General features: G+C 40.8%; 1 protein-coding gene across 3 annotated transcripts in view; it reads right to left on the reverse strand.

The window, feature by feature from the left end:
• Positions 1-22,815, reverse strand: part of GTF3C1 (general transcription factor IIIC subunit 1) — a 237,562-nt gene that overhangs the window by 121,628 nt on the left and 93,119 nt on the right. For all 3 annotated transcript variants that reach the window (XM_075830059.1, XM_075830058.1, XM_075830060.1), the window contains exons 11-14: positions 21,566-21,705; positions 20,819-20,972; positions 19,487-19,590; positions 9,003-9,169 (exon numbers count right to left, since the gene is read on the reverse strand). In XM_075830059.1, coding sequence (XP_075686174.1) covers positions 9,003-9,169; positions 19,487-19,590; positions 20,819-20,972; positions 21,566-21,705 — 565 coding nt within the window. The remainder of the gene's footprint in view (positions 1-9,002; positions 9,170-19,486; positions 19,591-20,818; positions 20,973-21,565; positions 21,706-22,815) is intronic.

Genomic DNA, 22,815 nt, shown 5'->3' on the forward strand with positions numbered 1-22,815 from the left:
TTTCAACCCAATGGGCGATTTTCGATTTGAATCTCGATTTTCTTATTACTGTTAAATAAACTGAAAAAAATACCAAGAGATAATTTAATATATTATTTTCTTTAAATAAATAACTTTTAACATTTAACTATAAAAATTCTACGGAACTTTACAACTTTTAACCTCAAATACTTGAGCAAATCCTCTCTCAGAAATACTATTGGAAAAATGTATATCTAATTGATTATAACTTCTGTGTTCCCTGGCTGGGAACAGGTTAACAGAATCTATAATCAATGATGCGCTGCGTGCACGAACATCCCTCTCTGCCCGTCACCACCTCAGCCGGTCTCCAACATTTCAGGCGAGAGCAGTGTAAAGTGCAGCAGGGCCAGGCAGATAGTGCCGAGCAGGCACTCTGGGGCGAGATAACATTATAGTGCCTGAGGTCTGAGCAGGACTCTGTGGAGAACCGGCCGCATGGTGGGGTTTTAAATAAATGACATTAAGGCCCGATTCACACGACCATTACATGTGGAGTTACGAAACCGCATAACTCGCTGAGCTACATGGTTTCCGTAACTCCCAGAGTAGTGAATGGCAGGTACGGAAGCAGCGTAGCATGCGAGCTACGCTGTTTCCGTAACTACTGTTCAGTTCTATGGGAGTTACGGAAACTGCGTAGCTCGGTGAGTTACGCTGTTTCAGTAACTCCACACGCAATCAAATGGCCGGGAGAGCACAGAAAGCTCGAACGGGGTTTAGGGGGCCCCGTTCTAGAGATAGGTGCGGGTCCCAAAGGTGGGACCCGCATCTATCTGACATATCCTGTGGATATGTCATGAATGTCCTTCATGGAAATACCCCTATAAATGCCGCAGTCGCTATTGACCGCAGCATTTAACTAGTTAAAGGGGTTTGCCATAAAACACATGTATCCCCCTATCCACAGGATATGGGCTACATGTGGGATCGCTGGGAGTCTGAAGGCTGGGACCAAAAGCGATAAGGAGAACAGGGGACCGAAAGTCACCCAGAGCGCTACATGAGAAGCTTGGACTTCCGGGATCTGTGTCCGGCTTATTTGTTCGGCAGGTCCACAGAAATCAATGTTCTCACGTGCGCAGAAGAATCCCATTAATCTCTACTGAGCTGCCAGACACAGGACGTGGAAGTCAAGGCTTCTCCTGTAGCGCTGTTCGTGACTTTCGGTCCCCATTCTCCTTATCACTGGGGATAGGGAATACATGTGTTTTATGGCACAACACCTTTAAACAGCTAGGAACAGCGATATTGCTGTCCATGGCCGTTAGAGCAGCGTGTCAGCTGTAAAACACTGCTAACACCTGCAGTATATCGAGCCGGCTCAGCGCGTGAGCCAGCTCCTTACATCATCCCCCATGCTCCATGATGTGCCGGTACATCATGGGTCGGGAAGGGGTTAAGTAATGATGCGGTCAAGGGGCCTGGCGCAGTCAAGGGGCTTGGCGCAGCCGGGTCCCTTGACTTCGGACTATAAGACAGAGGGACTTTTTAGCAAAACTTATTCTTGCTAAAAACTGCGTCTTACAGTCCAAATAATATGGTAATTGCTACAAGAAAAGCGGACTTCCATGATAGGTCTTGGATATTTGAATCTATTAATGGTTCAAAAGGTGACATAGATAGTTCTTTAAGAACAATGTTTAGATCCCATGCAGGAAGCAAATTTGAGACTTCGGGAGAAAGTCTGACAGCCGCTTTCATGAAGCGTTTAATCTACCTTTGATATGCTAAATCCAAAATAAATAAATAAAAATTGCTCAGAGCGAAGACCTGTACTTTTAATGTGCCATGTCTTAGTCCTTTATCGAAGACCAGTCTGTAAAATAGCCAAAATCTTAGATATATTAGGAATGGGTCAAGTGGACTTTCATCACAAAAATAAATACATTTTTTCCAAACTTTTGTATATATACTATTTGTTACTTTTTTCCTACTAGACTGGAGTGTCTGAATAACTGAGTCAGACAGGCCTCTAGATTTTAGGTTGGACTTCTCAGAAGCCATGCAGAAAGGCAGAACTTTTGAGGGTCCGGATGAAAAACAGGTCCCTGATGTAGAAAGTCCAATGAATGGGGTACAATGATGGGGTCTTCCAGCTTTAGTTTGTTTAGGAGAGCAAACCAGCTTCTTTTGGGCCAAAAGGGAGCCACTAAGATTAAATCAATTTTTTCTCTCCGCATCCTTTGTGGGGCCATGGGTAGCAGGGAAAAGGGTGGAAAGGCGTAGGCCAGATGGTAATCCCATTTGTGATCTAGTGCATCCACCCATACTGAGACATCTTTTGGGTTTAGAGAGAGAAAAAAGAGGGACTTTGTGATTCCCTTGGGATGCAAAGAGATCTATTTGAGGACGCTCCCATTTCAGGGTGATTAACTGGAAGACTTGATTGTTTAAGCTCTATTCGGTTGGATCCAGATTGTTCCTGCTTAGAAAATCGGCTTGTATATTGCATGAGCCCTTGAGATGAATGGCTGTCAGGGATAGTAGGTGTGATTCTGCCCAAATAAATATTTTTGCTGATAAAGCTTGAAGACTGATGTCTTGTGCCCTCTTGGTGACATAAATGAGCTACAGCAGTCATGTTGTTTAAATACACTTGAACAGGAGACCCCACAGTTAGAGGACTTGATGCTTTCAGGGCGTCCCAAACCGCAAATAACTCCTGGAAGTTTGAGGAGCGATGAGAGGCTGTCGAGCACCAAATACCTTGGAACGTTTGCCGTAGTACCAGCGCTCCCCAGCCCCTTTTGCTGGCATCGGTGGTCACGGATATTACTGAAAATTTATGCCACAAAACCCCTTTTTTTCCCGATTTTTTTAAATTATCAACCAGAGGAGAGAAGATGTCACATAACTGGAAAAAAGGAATCTTCTTTTCCAGAGATAAAGGATTCTTGTCCCAGCTGGACAGTGTCAGGCTCTAATGAGGTCTGGTATGAGCTTGACACCATGCCACTGACTGAATACACGCGGTCATGGATCCTAGTACGGACATAGTGTTTCTCAACTAGACTCTTCTTAGTTTCCGGAAGGAAGTGATCTTCTGGAGAAGTTGAAGTCTCTTGTACTGTGGTAAAAAAGATGTTTGATTTGGGAGTTTAATAGAACTCCTAAAAATACCTTTTCTCGATGGCGGCTGAAAATCAGATTTTTTGGAGTTTATGATCCAGCATAAATGTTGAAGTCTTTTTTTAGGTGAATCTACAAGAGGGGTGATGCATGAGCCACAATGAGAAAATCGTCTAAATAAGGAATATGTATTTCTTGTTTCCTTAAATAAGCCACTATCTCTACCAATAACTTGGGGCGGAGGGAAAACTGGAATTTATGTATCTTTTGATTCTGAATGATGGCAAATCTTAGAAATTTTTGATATCGGGGATGAATAGGTATGTGGCAATAGGCATTCTGAAGGTCGATCTTGGCCATCATGTGATTTTTTTTCCTAATCAGTGGCATTGTTGATTTTATTGATTCAATCTTGAAACTATGGTAGGATACAAATTTGTTTACAGGTTTTAGATTTATTATTGTCCTGAAAGCCGTCATATTTTTTTTTTTTTTTTACCAAAACAGGTGAGAATAATGGCCTAATCCTTCGTCTTACTGAGGAACTGGTAAAATGACTTACATCTGAAGGAGTTTCAGGTTTCCGTTTTGCAGTTCCTTTTGCTGGAAAGGAGTCTGTAGATTTGCAATTACAAATTTCCCTGGGGCATATAAAGAAAATTCTATTTTATATCCTTTTTGAACTGTATATAACATCCAGGTGTTTGTGGTAATGTTTCCAATTCCTTGTAAAATGTTGAGATTCTTCCGCCCACTTTGACATCACTGTTTATCTGCGTTTGGTCGGTTAGTATTAAGTAAAATATTTCTTCCCTTGCCACCTTTTGGGTAACTGCATCTCCCTGACTTTCCTTTACCTTTAAAGTCTTGGGACTAACTTTTGGAAGGCCGAAAGGAATATTTCTTTTTTGGCTGCTTAGGTTCGGGGAAAGCTTTTTTATCATCGGAGATCTCTTCAAGGATCTTATCCAGTGTAGGTCCAAACACGTGTTCTCCCTTGAACGGGATAATACGTAGTTTCGATTTGGAAACTGTATCCCCCAACCACAATTAAGCCCCAAGGCTCATCTAGCAGTGTTTGAGAGGACAGCAGTTCTTGCTACGACTCTTATCGACTCAGCTGAGGAATCAGCTAAGAACCCTGTAGCTTGTTATAGTAAAGGAAGGGATGCCAGGATTTCATCTCTAGAGGTACCCTCACTCAAGCGGGCTTCCAGCTGATCTAGCAAACTAAACATGGATCGTGCTACACAGGTAGAAGCTACATTAGTTTTTAGTCTTTTTTTTATTAGACTCTCCGCTTTCCGATCCATAGGATCTTTGAGCTGAGAGGAATCTTCGAACAGAAGGGTCGTTCTCCTAGCCACTTTGGCTACCTGTATATCAATTCTTTTGATTTCTTCCCAGATTTTTATTGGTTAGTCAGCGAAGGGAAATAGATGTCTTCGCTCCCCAGCCTTTTCTCTGGATTTTCCCACTCTTGTTTAACTAATTTTTTTATATTTTCATGAATGGAAAAAACACGTTTCTTCCTATTCCCTAATCTTGCGAACATTTCATCATGAACTGTTCTTTTTTTCTTTAATTTCTTCAATCGCCATAGTGCTTCTTATGGCCTGAATTAATTCATCCAAATATTCTGATTAAAAAAAAAATATTTTCTGTCTTCATCGTCTATGATATGAGATAATTCCCCTTCCTCCATATCTTCGGGAATAGAGAACGGACAGCTTTTAGAGTCAGAATCTGAATCGCCACCTTGGATTAGCTTTCTTTTTTCCCCCACCGGGGTGGAAATGGAGGGCATGTTTCATTGCGAGAAAGCTGCTAGAGACGACTGTATCTCTACTCGCATAAGGGTTTTTATCTCATCCATTAAAAAAGGTTGTTCTTCCCGTATAATTTTCTCTGTACAAGCTTGACAGAGGGGTTTCTTATGGGCAACTGGTAGTTTTTTTTTTAGAACAAATGCCACTTTTACGGATTATATGGGTCTTTTCTTATCAAGAAACAAAGGTAAATATAAGTAATAGTTACTGGGCCGGGGTTTGCGCTGCACTCTACATAACCAGAGTGTTAGGAGAATCCTTCTATCTCAGACATTATAGACATGTATGATTTGTCCTACCTTAGCAGAAAGATCAGGGCGTTTTTATATCTTGCTGCTGGGATCAGCGCCTTCCTTATGCAATCTGAGGGAATCTTTCTCCAGGGTCTCCAACCCGCTGTAATGTTCATAATTTCCGCATTTGCCACTACTGGAAGTTGGCCACGCTAAGTTTAGCTTTGGAACACATATGCGCTCCACCGACCGGAAGTTGTCATCACGAAACCTGGAAGTATCTTTATCCAGCGGCCGGCGTCCCATACACGCGTAATAGGCCCTGGAAATACGGCTGGGGAGCACATGGAGGACCGGAGCCGAAGTTTCTTTGGGACCATTCAGCTTAACCTCCGAAGAGGTGCAGGAGAACAGCCAATCCAAAGCAGCAACGGAGGAGGAAGGATACAGATTGACCGCTGCTGCGTGGTAAGTGAACCAGAAAGAAAAAAAACAAAAAAAACTTTACTAGGCTATGTTCCCAGAGCACGTCTTTGCCAAGCCCCATAGGGACAGGAAAAACACTGATCGAGTCGGGATGGGGAGGGGTTTTAACCTCTCTGTTTCCTGTCCCTATTAGGGCGTGGAGTCAACCTCCTGTGGTGCGGTTATGGAGGATGATTGGAGAAAATGGCAATGAAAAACTGACATTTGATCAGCTTTTAATCTCCATTTTGCATCAGTGTCTCCAAACGGATTTCCTTTGTCAGGGTTTTTTGTCTCTATCCCCTGAAACCACCACAGTGCCCATAGTGCCGCAATGTCCCTGTGGATAGCGCAAAAGTGATACAGTGAGCCCATATAGTAACAGTGACACAGGGCCTATATATATATATCTATATATATATATATATATATATATATATATATATACACATATACACACACACACACACACACACATATATATATATATATATATACACACACACATACATATATATACACATACATATATATATGTATACACATACATACACATACATGTATACACATACATACACATACATGTATACACATACATACACATACATATATACACATACATACATGTATATATACACATACACACACATACATATATATATATACACACACACACAAATATATATAGTGTGACAGTGCCCACATACAGTAACAGTGCCACCTCCCATATAGTGCCACACACCTTTGCAGATAGAACCCTGCCCCCTTGTAGATCACACCCCCACCCCCCCTTGTAGATCGCCCCACCACCACCCCCTCACTGTAGATCGCAGCACCACTTGTAGATCACCCCCCCTCCCCTTGTAGATCACAGCACCACTTGTAGATCACCCCCTCCCCTTGTAGATCGCACATCCACTCCGTTGTAGATAGCACCCGCACATGTAGATGACACCCCACCACTCCCTTGTAGATCGCACCCACACTTAGATCACACCTCCACCCCCCTTGAAGTTTGCGCTCCGACCCCCCCATGAAGATTGCACTCCCACCCCTCCCTTGTAGATCGCAGGGGGTGGTGCGATCTACAAGAGGGGGTGGTGCGATCTACAAGAGGGGGTGGTGCGATCTACAAGAGGGGGTGGTGCGATCTACAAGAGGGGGTGGTGCGATCTACATGGGGGGGTGGTTTTGCAATCTACAAAGGGGGGTGCGATCTGCAAGGAGGGGTAGTATCTACAGGGCGGAGTTGCTATATACGAGGAGTCTATGCTTCCCCACGGACCTGCTATTCCACACTATCATTTTGTTCACTACAGAACAGCAGTTCCGTGGGGAAGCAGAGATAGACTGGGCGCAGCTTATCAGACAAGGAAAATCAGGCAGTGACGAGGCGGAGCTTCCTCCTGCAGCACGGTGCCACAAAAGAATCGATTTAATGAATCTGTTAAAAAACAAAATCGTCAGATGCCTTGAGGGCGAATCAACTTAATTGCCCAGCCTTACTTTGAATGTCAAGTTGCAAAAGACCTGGATATTAAAAGGGTAACTAAACGTTCAACAAACTTCTGACATGTCCGTGTTTTGCCTCTTTGCTCACTGTTGTCACTCTGTTATTTATCCTGACACCTTCTTTACATCCATGTTTTTATATGTATGTATCCATATGTCTATTTATTTGCGTTTTTTTTAGAATATTGAAATACATTTATTTTTTTAACCCATCTCAACAAAGACTTTATATATTTATTTATTTTTTGGTCTATATACTCCTACGGAAATTCTATAAAGTATTAATCTTGTGTTAATTCCACGTCATGTTTTGTCTTTGGATCATATTTTTGGAATGTCATAGTGACATGTCATGAAGTTTTGATTGGTGGAGGTCCGAGCACGGAGAACCCCACCAATCGATAAAACGAAGTGGCAGAAGCGCTCGTGGGAGCCCGTACACCGCTATATCGGCTTTCCGGAAAAAGCCGAACAGAAATTAAGCGGCTCAGCGCTCACAGGGGCGCTTGTGCCGCTTTATTTAATCGATTGGTGGGGGTCTCAGTGCTCTGACTCCACCAATCAAAACCTCTGACATGTCACTATGACATTCCAAAAATATGATCCGAAGACAAAACATGACGTGGAATTAACACAAGATTAAACCTATTATAGAATTTCTGTAGGAGTATATAGACCAAAAAAGAAATAAATATATAAAGTCTTTGATGAGATGAATTAAAAAAAAAGAAGTGTATTTCAATATTCTAAAAAACAGCACACAAATAGACAGATGGATACATACATAAAAAACATGGATGTAAAGAAGGTGTCAGGATAAATAACAGAGTGGCAACAGTGAAAAAAAGAGGCAAAACACTGTCAAATGTACTATGTTACCTATATGGAACAACTACTCATTCACTGATGCCTAGGGTGCCCACAAATAACAATCGCAATGGAAAACTATGTTAGATACACGCTCACCTAGCCACACCAGGGAAGCGAACTTACACTCAGCCACCTCGACGCACGTTTCAAAATGATCTTCCTCAGGAAGCGTGGGACACGTCCTATGACATATCAGAAGTTTGTTGAACATGTATTTACCCGTTAAGACCATCTTAAATACCCTGTGGGATCTTAGTTGTATTGTATAATTGTAGCCTTTTTTTCATGCCCGTGGGTAAAATTTATACACTACACATAATTTGGTATCTCAAAAGGTAACTAGATTCCAGAATATAAATCTATAGACATTAGAGCTTTGTCTGCAGATCCCACCAATTATTCCTTATGTTTGTAGACCCTGGCAAAGAAAAAAGTACTAATCCTTATGTCAAACACATTATTCACAGATATAAGCAATTAGAATATCATCAGGATCAAATTAAAGTCTAAAATGTCTTAGGCCCCATGCACACGACTATATTTTCATCCTTAATTACGAACCCATTCATTTCTGTGGGCGATGGACACCTTTCCGTATTCTTACGAATGGGTGTCCGTTGTGTAAATATTAACCGTAAAATATTGAACATATCCTATTCTTGCCTGTAATTACGTCCACAGACTCCCCATAGAACTCTATGGGCGCTTTAGTAATTGCAAATGGCTACGGATGTGCACCCGTAGCCGCCCATATTTACGGAAGAGTTGCTAGGCGACGCCAGATTTGCAGATGTTGCATATCATTTGTGGTTACCTCCTTTTTGTGGATCCGCAAATATGGATACATTACGGATGCACTACGTACCGTATTTACAGACACAGTTCCGTTTATGCGGATGACTATAAAGGACTACGGACAGTATTTGGATGTATAAAATCTACAGACGTGTGTATGGGGCCTCACAAACAAAAACAATTGAAAAATACTTCAAAAGCATACCTATGACAGGATGATATTTTTTTAACTGCGTCAGCTCCATAGGATCAGTTTGTTTCAGTGGATGGCTTGGATTGTCATTTTGCGCTGCACCATGTTTTTCCTTTTCCTTAGATTGCTCATCTGTCTCTGCTCTGCCATGTACCAATTGTCCGTGGGGTGAGCGTGTCCTGTATAATGTCCCACAAAATGAGTGTAGACAGATTATACAATAGTACAGACACATAACATGTAAATAGCAAGATTGAATCTAATATATATTTTGGAAAGTTTGTTTGAAGCCCAATTTTTCATTGGTTTAAAAGCAGTCCATGTAACCAGTGCAGCCTGTGATTGGCTGTAGTGGTCACATGGGATGAAACGTCATCCCGGGAGGCCGGACTGGAGGAAGCAGGAGTTCTGGGTAAGTTAGCTTTTAATACTTTTAACTCCAGCGGTAGTCACTGTCCCGGGTGCTGAAAGAGTTACTGCCGATCAGTTAACTCTTTCAGCACCCTGGACAATGTCTATTCCCTGACGACGCCTAGCAACGCTCCCGTAATGCCAGGTGCACACACGTAGCCACCCGTAATTACGGGAGCCCCATAGACCACTTCCATCACCGTTTTCACAGGAGGAAACTGAAACCCAGTCACACTATGTGCACGATATTGTGAGTGCTGCACATGCTATTCCTTGTCCAGCGCTACTCACTGTCCAGGGTGCTGAAAGAGTTACTGCCGATCAGTGCAGCCCCTTAACTCTTCAGCACCCTGGACAGAGACTACCGCTGGACAGGGAATACCATGTGCAGCGCTCACAATATAGATGATGAATTAAAAAAAAAAAAAAAGTTACTACTTACCCAGAACTCCCTGCTTGCGTGCATCTTCCACAAGTCCGGCCTCCTGAGATGACGTTTCAGACCATGTGAATGCTGCAGCCAATCACAGGCTGCAGTGGTCAAATGGACTGCCGCGTCATCCAGGGAGGTCCGACTGGATGTCAGAAGAGGGACACGTCACCAAGACAACGGCCGGGGTACGTATGAACTTATTTTTCTTTTTATCGCTGCGTTCCAGCACTGATCAGCAGCCTTTTCTCTCTATCAGTGCTGACAGAGAGAAGGGGCTGCCGATTAGTGCAGTATCTGTCTGTATGGGTACCTCTGCCCGCCCGTTGCTAGGCAACGGCTCCGTCACACACGGATGCCTTCCGTGTGCCTTCAGTTTTTTTGATGGCCCCATTGACTTGCATGGGCCTCACGGTCATGGAATCTCAGACCAAAGTAGGACATGCTCTACTTTTGTCGGAACGGAGCAACGGGACCATCACAAAAACTGAAGTGTGCATGGCCCCATTGAAATGAATGAGTCAGGGTGCTAGCCGTCTGAAAAACGGCTAGCACCCTGAAGAAAAAGACTGAAGTGGGCATGAAGCCTTATATGGGCCTGCCCGTGCCGTAATTACGGCCTGAAATAGGACATGTTCTATATTTTTCAATGGCCCGGGCACCTTCCCGTAAGCAAACGGGAAGGTACCCGTGGCTAATAGAAGTCTATGGGCCCGTAATTACGGGCGTTTTTACGTTCCTGTGAATGAGGCCTAAATCTGTAATGAATATATTGCTTCATTTCATGTTTTTTATGCTTCCAATAACATTATTTACACTCTCTAGAAATTAAATTCATATTGGGAGGTATTTAAAATAGTGAGCTTTTACTCTATCCATACCGTAAGTCAACCTCCCGAGCAACGCTGGGTATAAAAGCTAGTGTGTCTTTATTTGCTACTACGCACACAAAAAATCCAGATGGAATCTAACAGTATGCTTTATAAGGGAATATATAACTTTTTAAACATTAACTTTTTCTTGTTTAAAGTACATGGAGAATATACAAGCAATGGTGGTTAACCAAATTCCACCATGTATTGAAGTACAGTATTCATTCTGACCTATATCTCCAGATGTACGAAATAAAAGAAACACAAAGTAAATAAAGCAATAAAAATAACAAAGGAAGTAAATACAGCAACATGAGCAGTAAGGTACAATTTACCCTATAGTCTTAGAATAGCTTAAACGGATTACATTTTTATAGCTTATATTTTATTCTTATAAATCAGATGTGTCAAAAATTAAGGATATTAATTTTACTATAAGGCGCTTCCAACCAACTGTCCCATCTATTGAGAAATTGGGGTAGTTTATGAAAACTAGATGCTGTAATCTTCTCGTGGCTATCTGGGTGTGAATTATTACTGTTAGGTGGGCTTGGGGAAAGGTATCTAAATCTAGAGATAGTATAGCTTGAGAGGGTGTCAATTCAACTTTAAAGTGACATATTCTAGACAAAAGAGCCCAAACTGCCCTCCACGATGAGTGAATAAGAAAAAAGTATCCAGCACACCAATTGGAGTAAAGATTATTTATTATTATTCTTAGATGCCAGTGGCAGAGTACAACGTTTCGGTCTTAATGACCTTCTTCAGGCACTGAGCCGTGCTGGGGACTGTAGTACGAGCGCTTTGCTTAATAAAAGCATACGTGTAGCATGTTTGCTTTTTGACATCTCCAGCATCTATCAGAATAATCTTGATAGATTAATGAAAGTCTGTACGTTGTCAAATACCATCTGTATATTAATTTCACAGCATTTTCAAAACGATTAACAGAATTTCACATTTTTGGAACCATTGTATATGATGTTTTCCATTGAGTGGAGGTTATCCCAGGTTAGAGTCCCATTTTTGCATGTAAGAATAGTTATCATTGTTACATGAATCCGGGAGTCTCAGACAACTTTCGGAGAGACCTCTAATACCTTTGCTTGGGTTAGTGAGTAGTTTGAGCAGCTTGGAATTGTTGGAGAGAACAGGGAATTTACATTTGGAAATAGCCGATGTAATCTTATAATATTTATATATATCCCTATCTGGAATACTATATTTATGTTTTAATACCTCAAATTAAATTTGGCCCAATTCATCAAATAAATCACTCAGAGTAGTTACTCCATTTGTAATCCATGAGGATAGCTTAATGTTTTGAATACCTATTTCTAGCACTCTTATGGGAATAGACCATGTAATATTTATTAAAGAGAACCTTTCACCTGCCCATACATGTGCAGCTGAGCGCAGCATGTAATAGGCAGGGCTGTACAAATACTGTCTCACTTTAAAGAGGCTCTGTCACCAGATTTTGCAACCCCTATCTGCTATTGCAGCAGATCGGCGCTGCAATGTAGATAACAGTAACGTTTTTATTTTTAAAAAACGAGCATTTTTGGCCAAGTTATGACCATTTTTGTATTTATGCAAATGAGGCTTGCAAAAGTACAACTGGGCGTGTTTACAGTAAAAGTACAACTGGGCGTGTATTATGTGTGTTACGTCTGGGCATTTTTACTTCTTTTACTAGCTGGGCGTTCTGCCGAGAAGTATCATCCACTTCTCTTCAGAACACCCAGCTTCTGGCAGTGCAGACACACAGCGTGTTCTCGAGAGATCACGCTGTGTCGTCACTCACTTCCTGCATCGTGTCGGCCACATCGGCACCAGAGGCTACAGTTGATTCTGCAGCAGCATCGGCGTTTGCAGGTAAGTCGATGTAGCTACTTACCTGCAAACGCCGATGCTGCTGCAGAATCAACTGTAGCCTCTGGTGCCGATGTGTCCTCGCTCGTCCGACACGATGCAGGACCTGGGGCAGGAAGTGAGTGACGACACAGCGTGATCTCTCGAGAACACGCTGTGTGTCTGCACTGCCAGAAGCTGGGCGTTGTGAAGAGAAGTGGATGATACTTCTATTCACAACGCCCAGCTAGTAAAAGAAGTAAAAATGCCCAGACGTAACACACATAATACACGCCCAGTTGTACTTTTACTTTAAACACGCCCAGTTGTACTTTAGAAAGCCTCATTTGCATAAATACAAAAATGGTCATAACTTGGCCAAAAATGCTCGTTTTTAAAACATAAAAACTTTACTCTTATCTACATTGCAGCGCCGATTTGCTGCAATAGCAGATAGGGGTTGCAAAATCTGGTGACAGAGCCTCTTTACATTTTTTTCCTATCTTCCTCCGTTCTTTATAGATCGGTGTCGTTACATTTGGCGCCCGATATGTAAAGAAGCCCCTGAACTGTCAACGGGGCCTTTATCTAACTAAATGGCAAGGGGGCGTGATCTCTTCGCTCTGACACTGTCCAATCAGCTACGCACAGTGTCAGGGCGGTTTGCGCTATGTTCCCTCTCACGAGAACACACACTGACTGTTAGTGTTTTGTCGCGTGAGGGAACACAGCACAAGCCGCCCAGACACTGTCCGTAGCTGATTGGACAGTGTCAGAGCAAAGAGATCACACACCCTTGCCATTTAGATAGAAACGCCCCATTGAAAGTTCAGGAGCTTATTTAAATATCGGACGCCATAAAACAATGGCATCGATATGTAAATAACGGTGGAAGTTAGAAATATTTTTTTTTTCAAGTGAGGCAGTGTTTGTGAAGCCCTGCCTATTTCATGCTGCGCATATATGGGAAAGGTTCTCTTTAAATGTTTGTTGGAAACTATCAGCTTCAAATTTCTAAAATAGCTTTAATTGTGTCGGGTAACTTAATGTCACTCATTTTAAATAGTGTGGTGTATATATATATATATATATATATATATATATATATATATATATATAAATGCAATCAAACTACCAGAAGTGGCTAAACATTGACAACTATTTACCCAGTGTTTGTCTATATCATTAATCCAAAATACAGGTTCTATAGTATTGGACTATTGAAGGACAAACTAGTCCACCTGAGCGTACGGGGGTTGAATAATATTTCTGCTTGTACTCGTGGTTTTTTGTTTTTCCAAATATATGAACATAAATAACACTGAATGTAGTTCCTTCAACATTTTCATAGGAATATGAATTGACATATTACGAAATAAGTATAATATTTGAGGAATTATTAACATCTTAATAGTAGCAATCCTGCCAAGCCATGATATTTCATGGTGATTATATCGTCGAAGATCCATTTTTATTTTTTTAAGTAAAATTGTATAATTAATTGACAAGATGTTGTTAGATGGAAAGGTAAGATTAATACCTAAGTATGTCAAAGAGGTTACATCCCTTGAAATAAATATCTAGACCTTAAGGGGTCAAGTGAACTAGTGTTTATTCCCATGATTAACACTTGGTATTTGGCATCGTTCAATCTATAATATGAGATATTGCAGAATGTGTTAATAATATGCATTACTGCAGGGCGGGATATATTAGGATTGGTAAGTATTAAAATAACCATCTGCGAATAGTGTAATTTTATGATTAGATTGACCTATGTCTATTCCTGATATTTGCGAGGAAGTGCGTATATACTCTGCTAGTGGCTCTATGAATAAAGCAAAAATTATGGGAGACAAGGGTCATCCCTGTCGGGTACCATTAGTGATCGTGAATTTATTGGAAAGAAAACCTGAGGTCTAAATTTGGGCTGATGGATTTGTGTATAGGGATGTGACTGTATTATTTACGTTGCGAGAAGACCAAGTATTTAATAATAAATACCGGTCCAGGTGATTTGTTGTTTTTAAGAGACCTTACTACTTCTAGTATCACAGTTATCGAAGCATTGAGACGGTCTTATTTTTCTTTTGAAATGGTAGGAAGTATTACATGGGACAGGAAGTCTTTAATTCAGGGGTGGGCTGAGGAGTACCAGTGTAGTTTTGTTTTTTTATTCTACAGTGTGCCACAGTACTTAGAAAACGGTTTGCAATATCCTTGGGGTTTAATATTTTATTATTATTTTGATCATAAATAAAAGGAATTTTTTGCCTAGATGCTCTAGCTTCTATTTTGTTGGCTAAGAGAGTGTTAGCCCTGTTAGTCAAATTTTGCCTTTGATTTCCTCATGTTATGTTCAAATTTGTACTATTCGATGAAGTTGGTATAGTTGGTAGCGTAGATCTTTAAGTTGATTGCGTGTGATGAGAGAGTGGTCATTTTTAGGTTTAATTTCAACTGAGGTTATTTTGGATGTGAGTTCTTGCGTTTTGAGCAATCTAGATATTTTTTTTCCATTGATGCAAGTTTAATAAGGCAACCTCTTAAATATGCTTTATGTGTGCACCATATGGTTAAAAGAGATACTTCTGGTGTAAAATTAGTTTGAAAAAACTTTTATATTATTTCTAATTTTTGTTTATATTGGGGGTTAGCTATCAAATAATTATTGAATCTCCATAAGGAAGAAGGACTTGGGTTGTTATGGTTTGCTATTGAAACAGAAACTGGGGCATGGCCAGACAATGTGATTATTCCTATAGTGGAAGATGTAACCTTTTGTAGCAGCCATTTATCTACTAATATGAGGTCTATTCTAGAATACGTTCTATGGGGATTGGAATAAAAAGGTATAGACCTTTTCTGATGCATGTAACACTCTCCATGAGTCATATAGTTCTTCTGAAAGTAATAATTGGGAAAAGCTATTATCTGTGGTTTGAGTTGAAGGAGAGGATACCATATTAAAACCTCCGCATATAAGTAAATAACCTTGTTTAATGTTATTAACTAAACTTATAGTATCTTTTATGAAAGACTACTGGTGCACATTGGGAGCGTATACGGATACCAGTGTATATGGGAGATTGTTGTTCATGCACACCAATATAATAAATCTTAAATGTTCATCAATCTTATAATCTATTAGATGAAATGCTAGGGTGTCTTTTATTGCAATAGATATACAATTTTTCTTTTTAAGGGCTGGTGCGGAGAAAATATGAGGGTAAGGGCTTGATTAGACGAACGTGTAATACATCCGTGCAATGCGCGCGATTTTCACGCGTGTCTTACGGATCTATGTTAGTATATGGGGCCGTGCAGACAGTCCGTGATTTTTGCGCAACGCGAGTCCGTTGTGAAAAACTCACGACATGTCCTATATTTGTGCGTTGTTCGCGCATCACGCACCCATTGAAGTCAATGGGTGCGTGAAAATCACGCATGCCACACGGAAGCACTTCCGTGGGACGGGCGTGATTCACGCAACAGCTGTCAAACTATGAATCTAAACAGAAAAGCACCACGTGCTTTTCTGTTTACAAACATCCAAACGGAGTGTCATAATGATGGTGGCTGCGCGAAAATCACGCAACCGCGCATCATACGGGGATGACACACGGAGCTGCTAAGTGGCTTTTGCGCAGGGAAAACGCAGCGTTTTTTGCATGCGCAAAACGCACACGCTCGTGTAAACTTGGCCTAATTATGGTGTTTTAGTCTGACAGTATCTTCCTTATTCAAATGGGTTTCTTGTGCGCATACTATGTCGCACTTTAAAGTAGTAACTGCTTTCCAAAAGAAAGATCTTTTTATAGGACTGTTTAGCCCTTTAACATTAATAGTAGTTAGTTTGAACATCATATTGCTTGCTAAATAAGGAATATATCACTTTTACACAAACAAACTTTTGATTGACAATTAATTTGAAACTTTTCTAAAATTTATATTTTGTTTTCAATTATTTACATGATTAAGGGGGGAAGCGATCTTTCTTGACTAACTGCAACAGTACGTAGTGGTTCAGAACACAGTAGACAATGTAGGTGCACTAATAGGGTCCCAACCCAATCGTAGTGAAAATAAGTATACGGCACACTAATTGAAGTTTTATGTAGAACTCTTGGTTTTATTTCAAGCAGTTGTAGATGCCAGAGACTTAGTGTGACGTTTCGGTCCTTAAATGACCTTCATCAGGCTCTGTACCGTTCTGGTCGTAGGTAAATCCAGTAGTTTGCTCTCCGTACGGAATGACCAACTACTGGATTTACCTATGACCAGAACAGTGCCATTTAAAGAGGCTCTGTCACCAGATTATAAGTGCTCTATCTCCTACATAATGTGATCGGCGCTGTAATGTAGATAACAGCAGTGGTTTTTATTTTGAAAAACGATCATTTTTGAGCAAGTTATGAGCTAGTTTAGATTTATGCTAATGAGTTTCTCAATGGACAACTGGGCGTGTTTTTACTTTTTACCAACTGGGTGTTGTACAGAGAAGTGTATGAGGCTGACCAATCAGTGACCAATCCGCTTCATACACTTCTCATTGTTCCAGCCCAGCATGATCCACAGCACAGTGTGATTGTGCAGTGAAATAATATTTTGCTATATTTATTGGAGTTAGTCTGTGAAAATGAAAATCTAAATTTTTTCTGAAAAAACATAGAAATTTGTAATATTTACAAGGAAGAAGAAAATGCACCCCAACATTTGTAAAGCATCTTTTCCCGATTACGGAAATACCCCATATGTGGTAATAAACTGCTATTTGGACCCACAGCAGGGCTCAGAAGGGAGGGAGCGCCATTTGGATTTTGGAGCGCAGATTTTGCTGGATTGGTTTTCAGTGCCATGTCGTGTTTGCAACACCCTGGAGGGACCAAAACAGGGGAAACCCCCCAAAAGTGACCCCATTTGGGAAACTACACCCCTCAAGGAATTTTTCAATGGGTATAGTGAGCATTTATACCACACAGGTTTTTTGTAGAATTTAGTGGAATTAGGCCGTGAAAATGAATATCAACATTTTTGTCCACTAAAATGTTGAATTTTTTCATTTTCACAAGGGATAAAGGAGAAAAAGTCACCCTAAATTTGTAACGCAATTTATCCCGAGTATGACAATACCCCACACGTGGTAATTGTTTTTTTTAATAGAAATTAATTAACCTTTGCAGGACTGATCCTTTTTTGCTTTTTCATTTTAGTTTTTCACTCCCCGCCTTCCAAACGCCATAACTTTTTTTTTTTTTCCATCAATAGGGCTTATTTTTTGCGGGAAGGGTTGTAGTTTCTATTGACACCATTTAAAGTACCATATAATGTACTGGGAAACCGAAAATAAAATTCTTTGGAAAAAACTGATTTTTCCTTGGCTTTTTGGGTTTCGTTTTTACCGCTTTCACCGTGCGGTAAAAATGACAACATAACTTTATTCTGCGGGTCAGTACGATTACGGTGATACCAAATGTATATATTTTTTTTAAAATATTTTACGACTTCTACACAGAAAAACTAGTTGTTAAAAAAAAAAAAATTGTTCTGTATCAACACATTCTGAAAGCCATAACTTTTTTATTTATTGGTCGATTGAGCGGTGTGAGGGCTTATTTTTGGCGGGACGAGCTGTAGTTTTTTTTATCACTTTTTATAACATTTTATTTAGAGTTTTGGTGACCAAAAAACAGGAATTTTGGCGTTTTCTATTCCTTATTTCTTACGGCGTTCATTATGCGCTAAAAAATTAGTTTTACTTTATTCTGCGGGTCGATACGATTACGGCGATACCATATCTATATCGTTTTTTTATGTTTTGCAGCGTTTCCACAATAAAATCACTAGTTTATAAAAATAATTTATTTTCTGCTTCACCATATCCATATTCTGAGAGCCATAATTTTTTATTTTTCAGTCAAAAAAGCGGTGTAAGGGCTTGCTTTTTGCGGGACGAGCTGTTGTTTTTATTGGTACTATTTTGGGGTACATGCGACTTTTTGATCACTTTTTATTCTATATTTTGGGAGGAGTGGTGACCAAAAAATAGTGATTCTGGCATTGTTTTTAGTTTGGTTTATTTGCGGCGTTTGCCATGTGGGAGAAATAACATTATAGTTTTATAGATTGGGTCGTTACGAACGCGGTGATACCAAATATGTGTAGTTGTTTAACGTTTTCATTTTTTTCCTATAATAAGAGACTTATTATTGGAAAACAAAATCTTTTATTTTTATTTTTATTAACTTTTTTTTTTACTTTTTTCAATTTCTTTTTTGACCTGCAGCTCTGATCGCTGCTAGAATACATTACACTACCTAGGTATTGTAACGTATTCCAACTGTCAGTGTGACGTCACAGTCACTCTGACAGTAAGTCTACGAGGACCAGCCAGAGGCTGGTCCTCATAGGCTTCCATACATAGCAGACCCGGAGTCCGTTGTCTGGCCTCCGGGTGCCATCACAAGCATCAGCAGCCCCCACAATTGCATGGGGGCTACTGATGTGCTACAAACCCCCTAAATGAGGCGATCGCAATCGAGCCCCGCATTTAACAGGTTAATTGCCTAAATCAGCGGCGATGAGTCGCTGATCGGCAACAGTATAATGTCAGCTCTTTGGGGACAGCTGACCTCCCAGTTCCCGATGCACACGGTCATTGACACTGTCACCGATCTCCGCATTTAAGGGGTTAATTTCCGAAATCAGCGAAAACGAGCAGCTGATCGGCAACAGTGGAGTGTTAGCTGTCGGGGACAGCTGGCTCTCGGTGCACACTGTCGCCGACAGTGTGCACCGGGAACTGCACAGTAACTGTACGTCCTCTTGCGCTAAGACACTGGCCACCTGGACGTACAGTTGCGTCGTGGTACGCCTAGGGGTTAATAGACAAATTTACCAACCTTTCCAGAAGTAAAACTTTCACTTACCGATTTCCTGAAGTAGAATTGGAAATGCGAAATCGAATTTGCTCAACGGCACTCTTCACTAAAGGATCATTTGGATTAATTGATGGATGCACCACAAACTCAACCTGTCAAATAATTTGAAGAAACTTTTACTTCTTTCCCATTAACATTTTTCCAAATCAAGTGATCTACTAAGAACTTGACATTTATAGGTAGACTTGTTCAAATTAGGGCATATTAACAGGTTGTCTTTGTGAGAAAACCCAATTAATTATTATTATTAGAGGGGGGGGATATGCGCTCAGAACCACCCTTTCAGTCAGACCGGAGAGCTGCTAACAAATAGCATCTCTTGGCGTGGTGGACTTGAGCCATTGCAGGGGAAATTATAGAAACTTTCCCGGCAAGAACCAACATTTATATTATATGGGTCTATATCTCTGTTTTATTAGCTTGTAAATAAAACTAAACTAACATAATAACTGTCATTTAAAGAGGCTCTGTCACCAGATTTTGCAACCCCTATCTGCTATTGCAGCAGATAGGCGCTGCAATGTAGATTACAGTAACGTTTTTATTTTAAAAAAACGAGCATTTTTGGCCAAGTTATGACCATTTTTGTAGTTATGCAAATGAGGCTTGCAAAAGTCCAAGTGGGTGTGTTTAAAAGTTAAAGTCCAAGTGGGTGTGTATTATGTGCGTACATCGGGGCGTTTTTAATACTTTCACTAGCTGGGCGCTCTGATGAGAAGTAACATCCTCTTCTCTTCAGAACGCCCAGCTTGTGACAGTGCAGATCTGTGACGTCACTCACAGGTCCTGCATCGTGACGGCCACATCGGCACCAGAGGCTACAGTTGATTCTGCAGCAGCATCAGTGTTTGCAGGTAAGTCGATCTTACCTGCAAACGCTGATGCTGCTGCAGAATCAACTGTAGCCTCTGCTGCCGATGTGTCTGACACGATGCAGGACCTGTGAGTGACGTCACAGATCTGCACTGTCAGAAGCTGGGCGTTCTGAAGAGAAGAGGATGTTACTTCTCTTCACAGCGCCCAGCTAGTAAAAGTATTAAAAACGCCCCGATGTACGCACATAATACACACCCACTTGGACTTTTACTTTTAAACACACCCACTTGGACTTTTGCAAGCCTCATTTGCATAATTACAAAAATGGTCATAACTTGGCCAAAAATGCTCGTTTTTTAAAAATAAAAACGTTACTGTAATCTACATTGCAGCGCCTATCTGCTGCAATAGCAGATAGGGGTTGCAAAATCTGGTGACAGAGCCTCTTTAAGATCATGTCATTAAGCTACATGCACACATAAAACAGACTGCAATGGAAATTACCTTTTTGCTGATTCCATCTTGTACTACCACAGTATGGTACAGCCTAACAAGTCCTTCTTGAGAAAGCCTCTGGACCAATCTCCGGATTGATTTTTTGCAACATTTTGTAGAAACTCCTTCCTGTTTCTCCTGCTCCACAATAATTTTCTGAAGGCTACAGACATGAAAAACAATGTAAAAGCTTGTCAGGTACCAGGACTTAACCTAAACATGCATCAATCTAACTTTTGCGCCAAATTTAAGAACTATAAATACCAAGGTTCTATTCGTATTTGGAACAACCTTGTCAGATTAAGCCCGCTTCACACTGACCTCCCGCAGTTCAACTAAACCAAACTTAGATCACTATAGGGTTTTATGGCTTTATAGGAGCTGGTCTTGTCCCAAAATGGTTGCACTCATACCAAAAGATAAAACTTTTTCGTTTGGTTCTTCTTCAAGTTGCTATAAGAGTAGCAGTTTGCAGATATGGGTAAGATTCTCATTGAAGGGCCTGTTCACATCAGCGTTGCCCTTCCTTTGAGGGGTTCCGTTGGAAGCTAAGGTTTCCATTTTCCTTTCCGTTGAGGGGTTAACTTGACAGGAACCTCAGATGGAACCACTCAAAGGAAATGCAACGCTGATGTAAACAGACCCTAGTTCATACATTTTTCATCTTCACAGTACTTACATCATTTTAAAACTACAGAATAAAAGTATCTACTGTATAATTCCAGAAACAAAGAGAACAATAAAACTGTATTTTACGTGAACAAGCTCTCGACTAATCGCAGATTCTTCACCGTTTCCACTATTAGGTTTCTTCTCTTCAAGAGACGATAGGTTTCACGAGATCTCTCCAATGTTCCAGGCTTACGGGATTTTTTACCTTTTTGTCCTTCCTTATCCTATATTTAGATATGAAGTACATTAGTTAATTTGTGTAAAGAGTAAATAAAATTTAAAAAAAAATAAATAAATAAAAGAGAAAAGTTGTTCCTTAACACATGGACACAGCCCCTTACCCCGACTAGTGTAGAAAATTATCTAGCCATTCAGCAGGGGAACATTACAATGTGGCCGGTATTGGAGTAGCGAAGCCTTTTTCAACGCTGTATACTTTTACTGCATAAATTGGCGATCCAGGTGTGGTGTGCCGTTCAAAGTGTAGTGTAGCACAGTATTACGCGCTCCCTTCTTTGGACCCCTTATGGCATAACCTGCTGTTTCCCCACCTCCACGAGATGGAGGCAGTTACCTTTTGGATCTCAAATAAGGTCTTGGTGTTGGGTGATGATATCTATGCTGAAGATGCACTTCATTCCTTTGCACAATTACAGGAAGCCTTTTAACCTACCTTGCAACTCGTTCTATAAAAATTTACAACTGAGCTATGCGCTCCAGAGCCAGTTTCTAAACACTGCATGCCCTATTTCAGAGTATGCTCTGATAGGGATTCTGACTTCTCAGGGGCGGCAGGGGCTTATTTCAGCCCTATATGCCCACCTCCTAGGAACTAAACTCAAATCCACACAATTAGCAGTAGAGAGTAAATTGAGATTGCAAATTCCAGGCCTGTCTATAGAAGGCTGGAAAGAAGCTTTAGAATTTCCACTGAATGTTTCCCCAGTGGTGAACAATCGCATGACGCAATTGTATTTCTTGCACCAGTGTTAACTATTCCTGATACGTGTGCAAAAATGGGACGGATTCCACATAATAGATGCCACCATTGCGCCAGACCTCATGCTGACCTCTGGCATATAGCCTGGTGATGTCCATATATTGGTTAGTTGTGGAGTGAGGTGGTATGCATGCTACTAAACTCAAGATACTAGTACCGGGTACCCCAGAGGTTTGCCTGCTAGCTATTCTAGATGAATCAGCATGGCCATACCACACACACACACATTTTCCTAAGGGAGACACGGTCTTGTGCCAGGAAGGCGATAGCATTTAGATGGGTGGAGGATAGGCCTCCATCTGTCACTCAGTGGAGAAAATTAATTAATACTACT

The sequence above is a fragment of the Rhinoderma darwinii genome, chromosome 6 (genome assembly GCF_050947455.1).
Source record: "Rhinoderma darwinii isolate aRhiDar2 chromosome 6, aRhiDar2.hap1, whole genome shotgun sequence".
Lineage (NCBI taxonomy): Eukaryota > Metazoa > Chordata > Amphibia > Anura > Rhinodermatidae > Rhinoderma > Rhinoderma darwinii.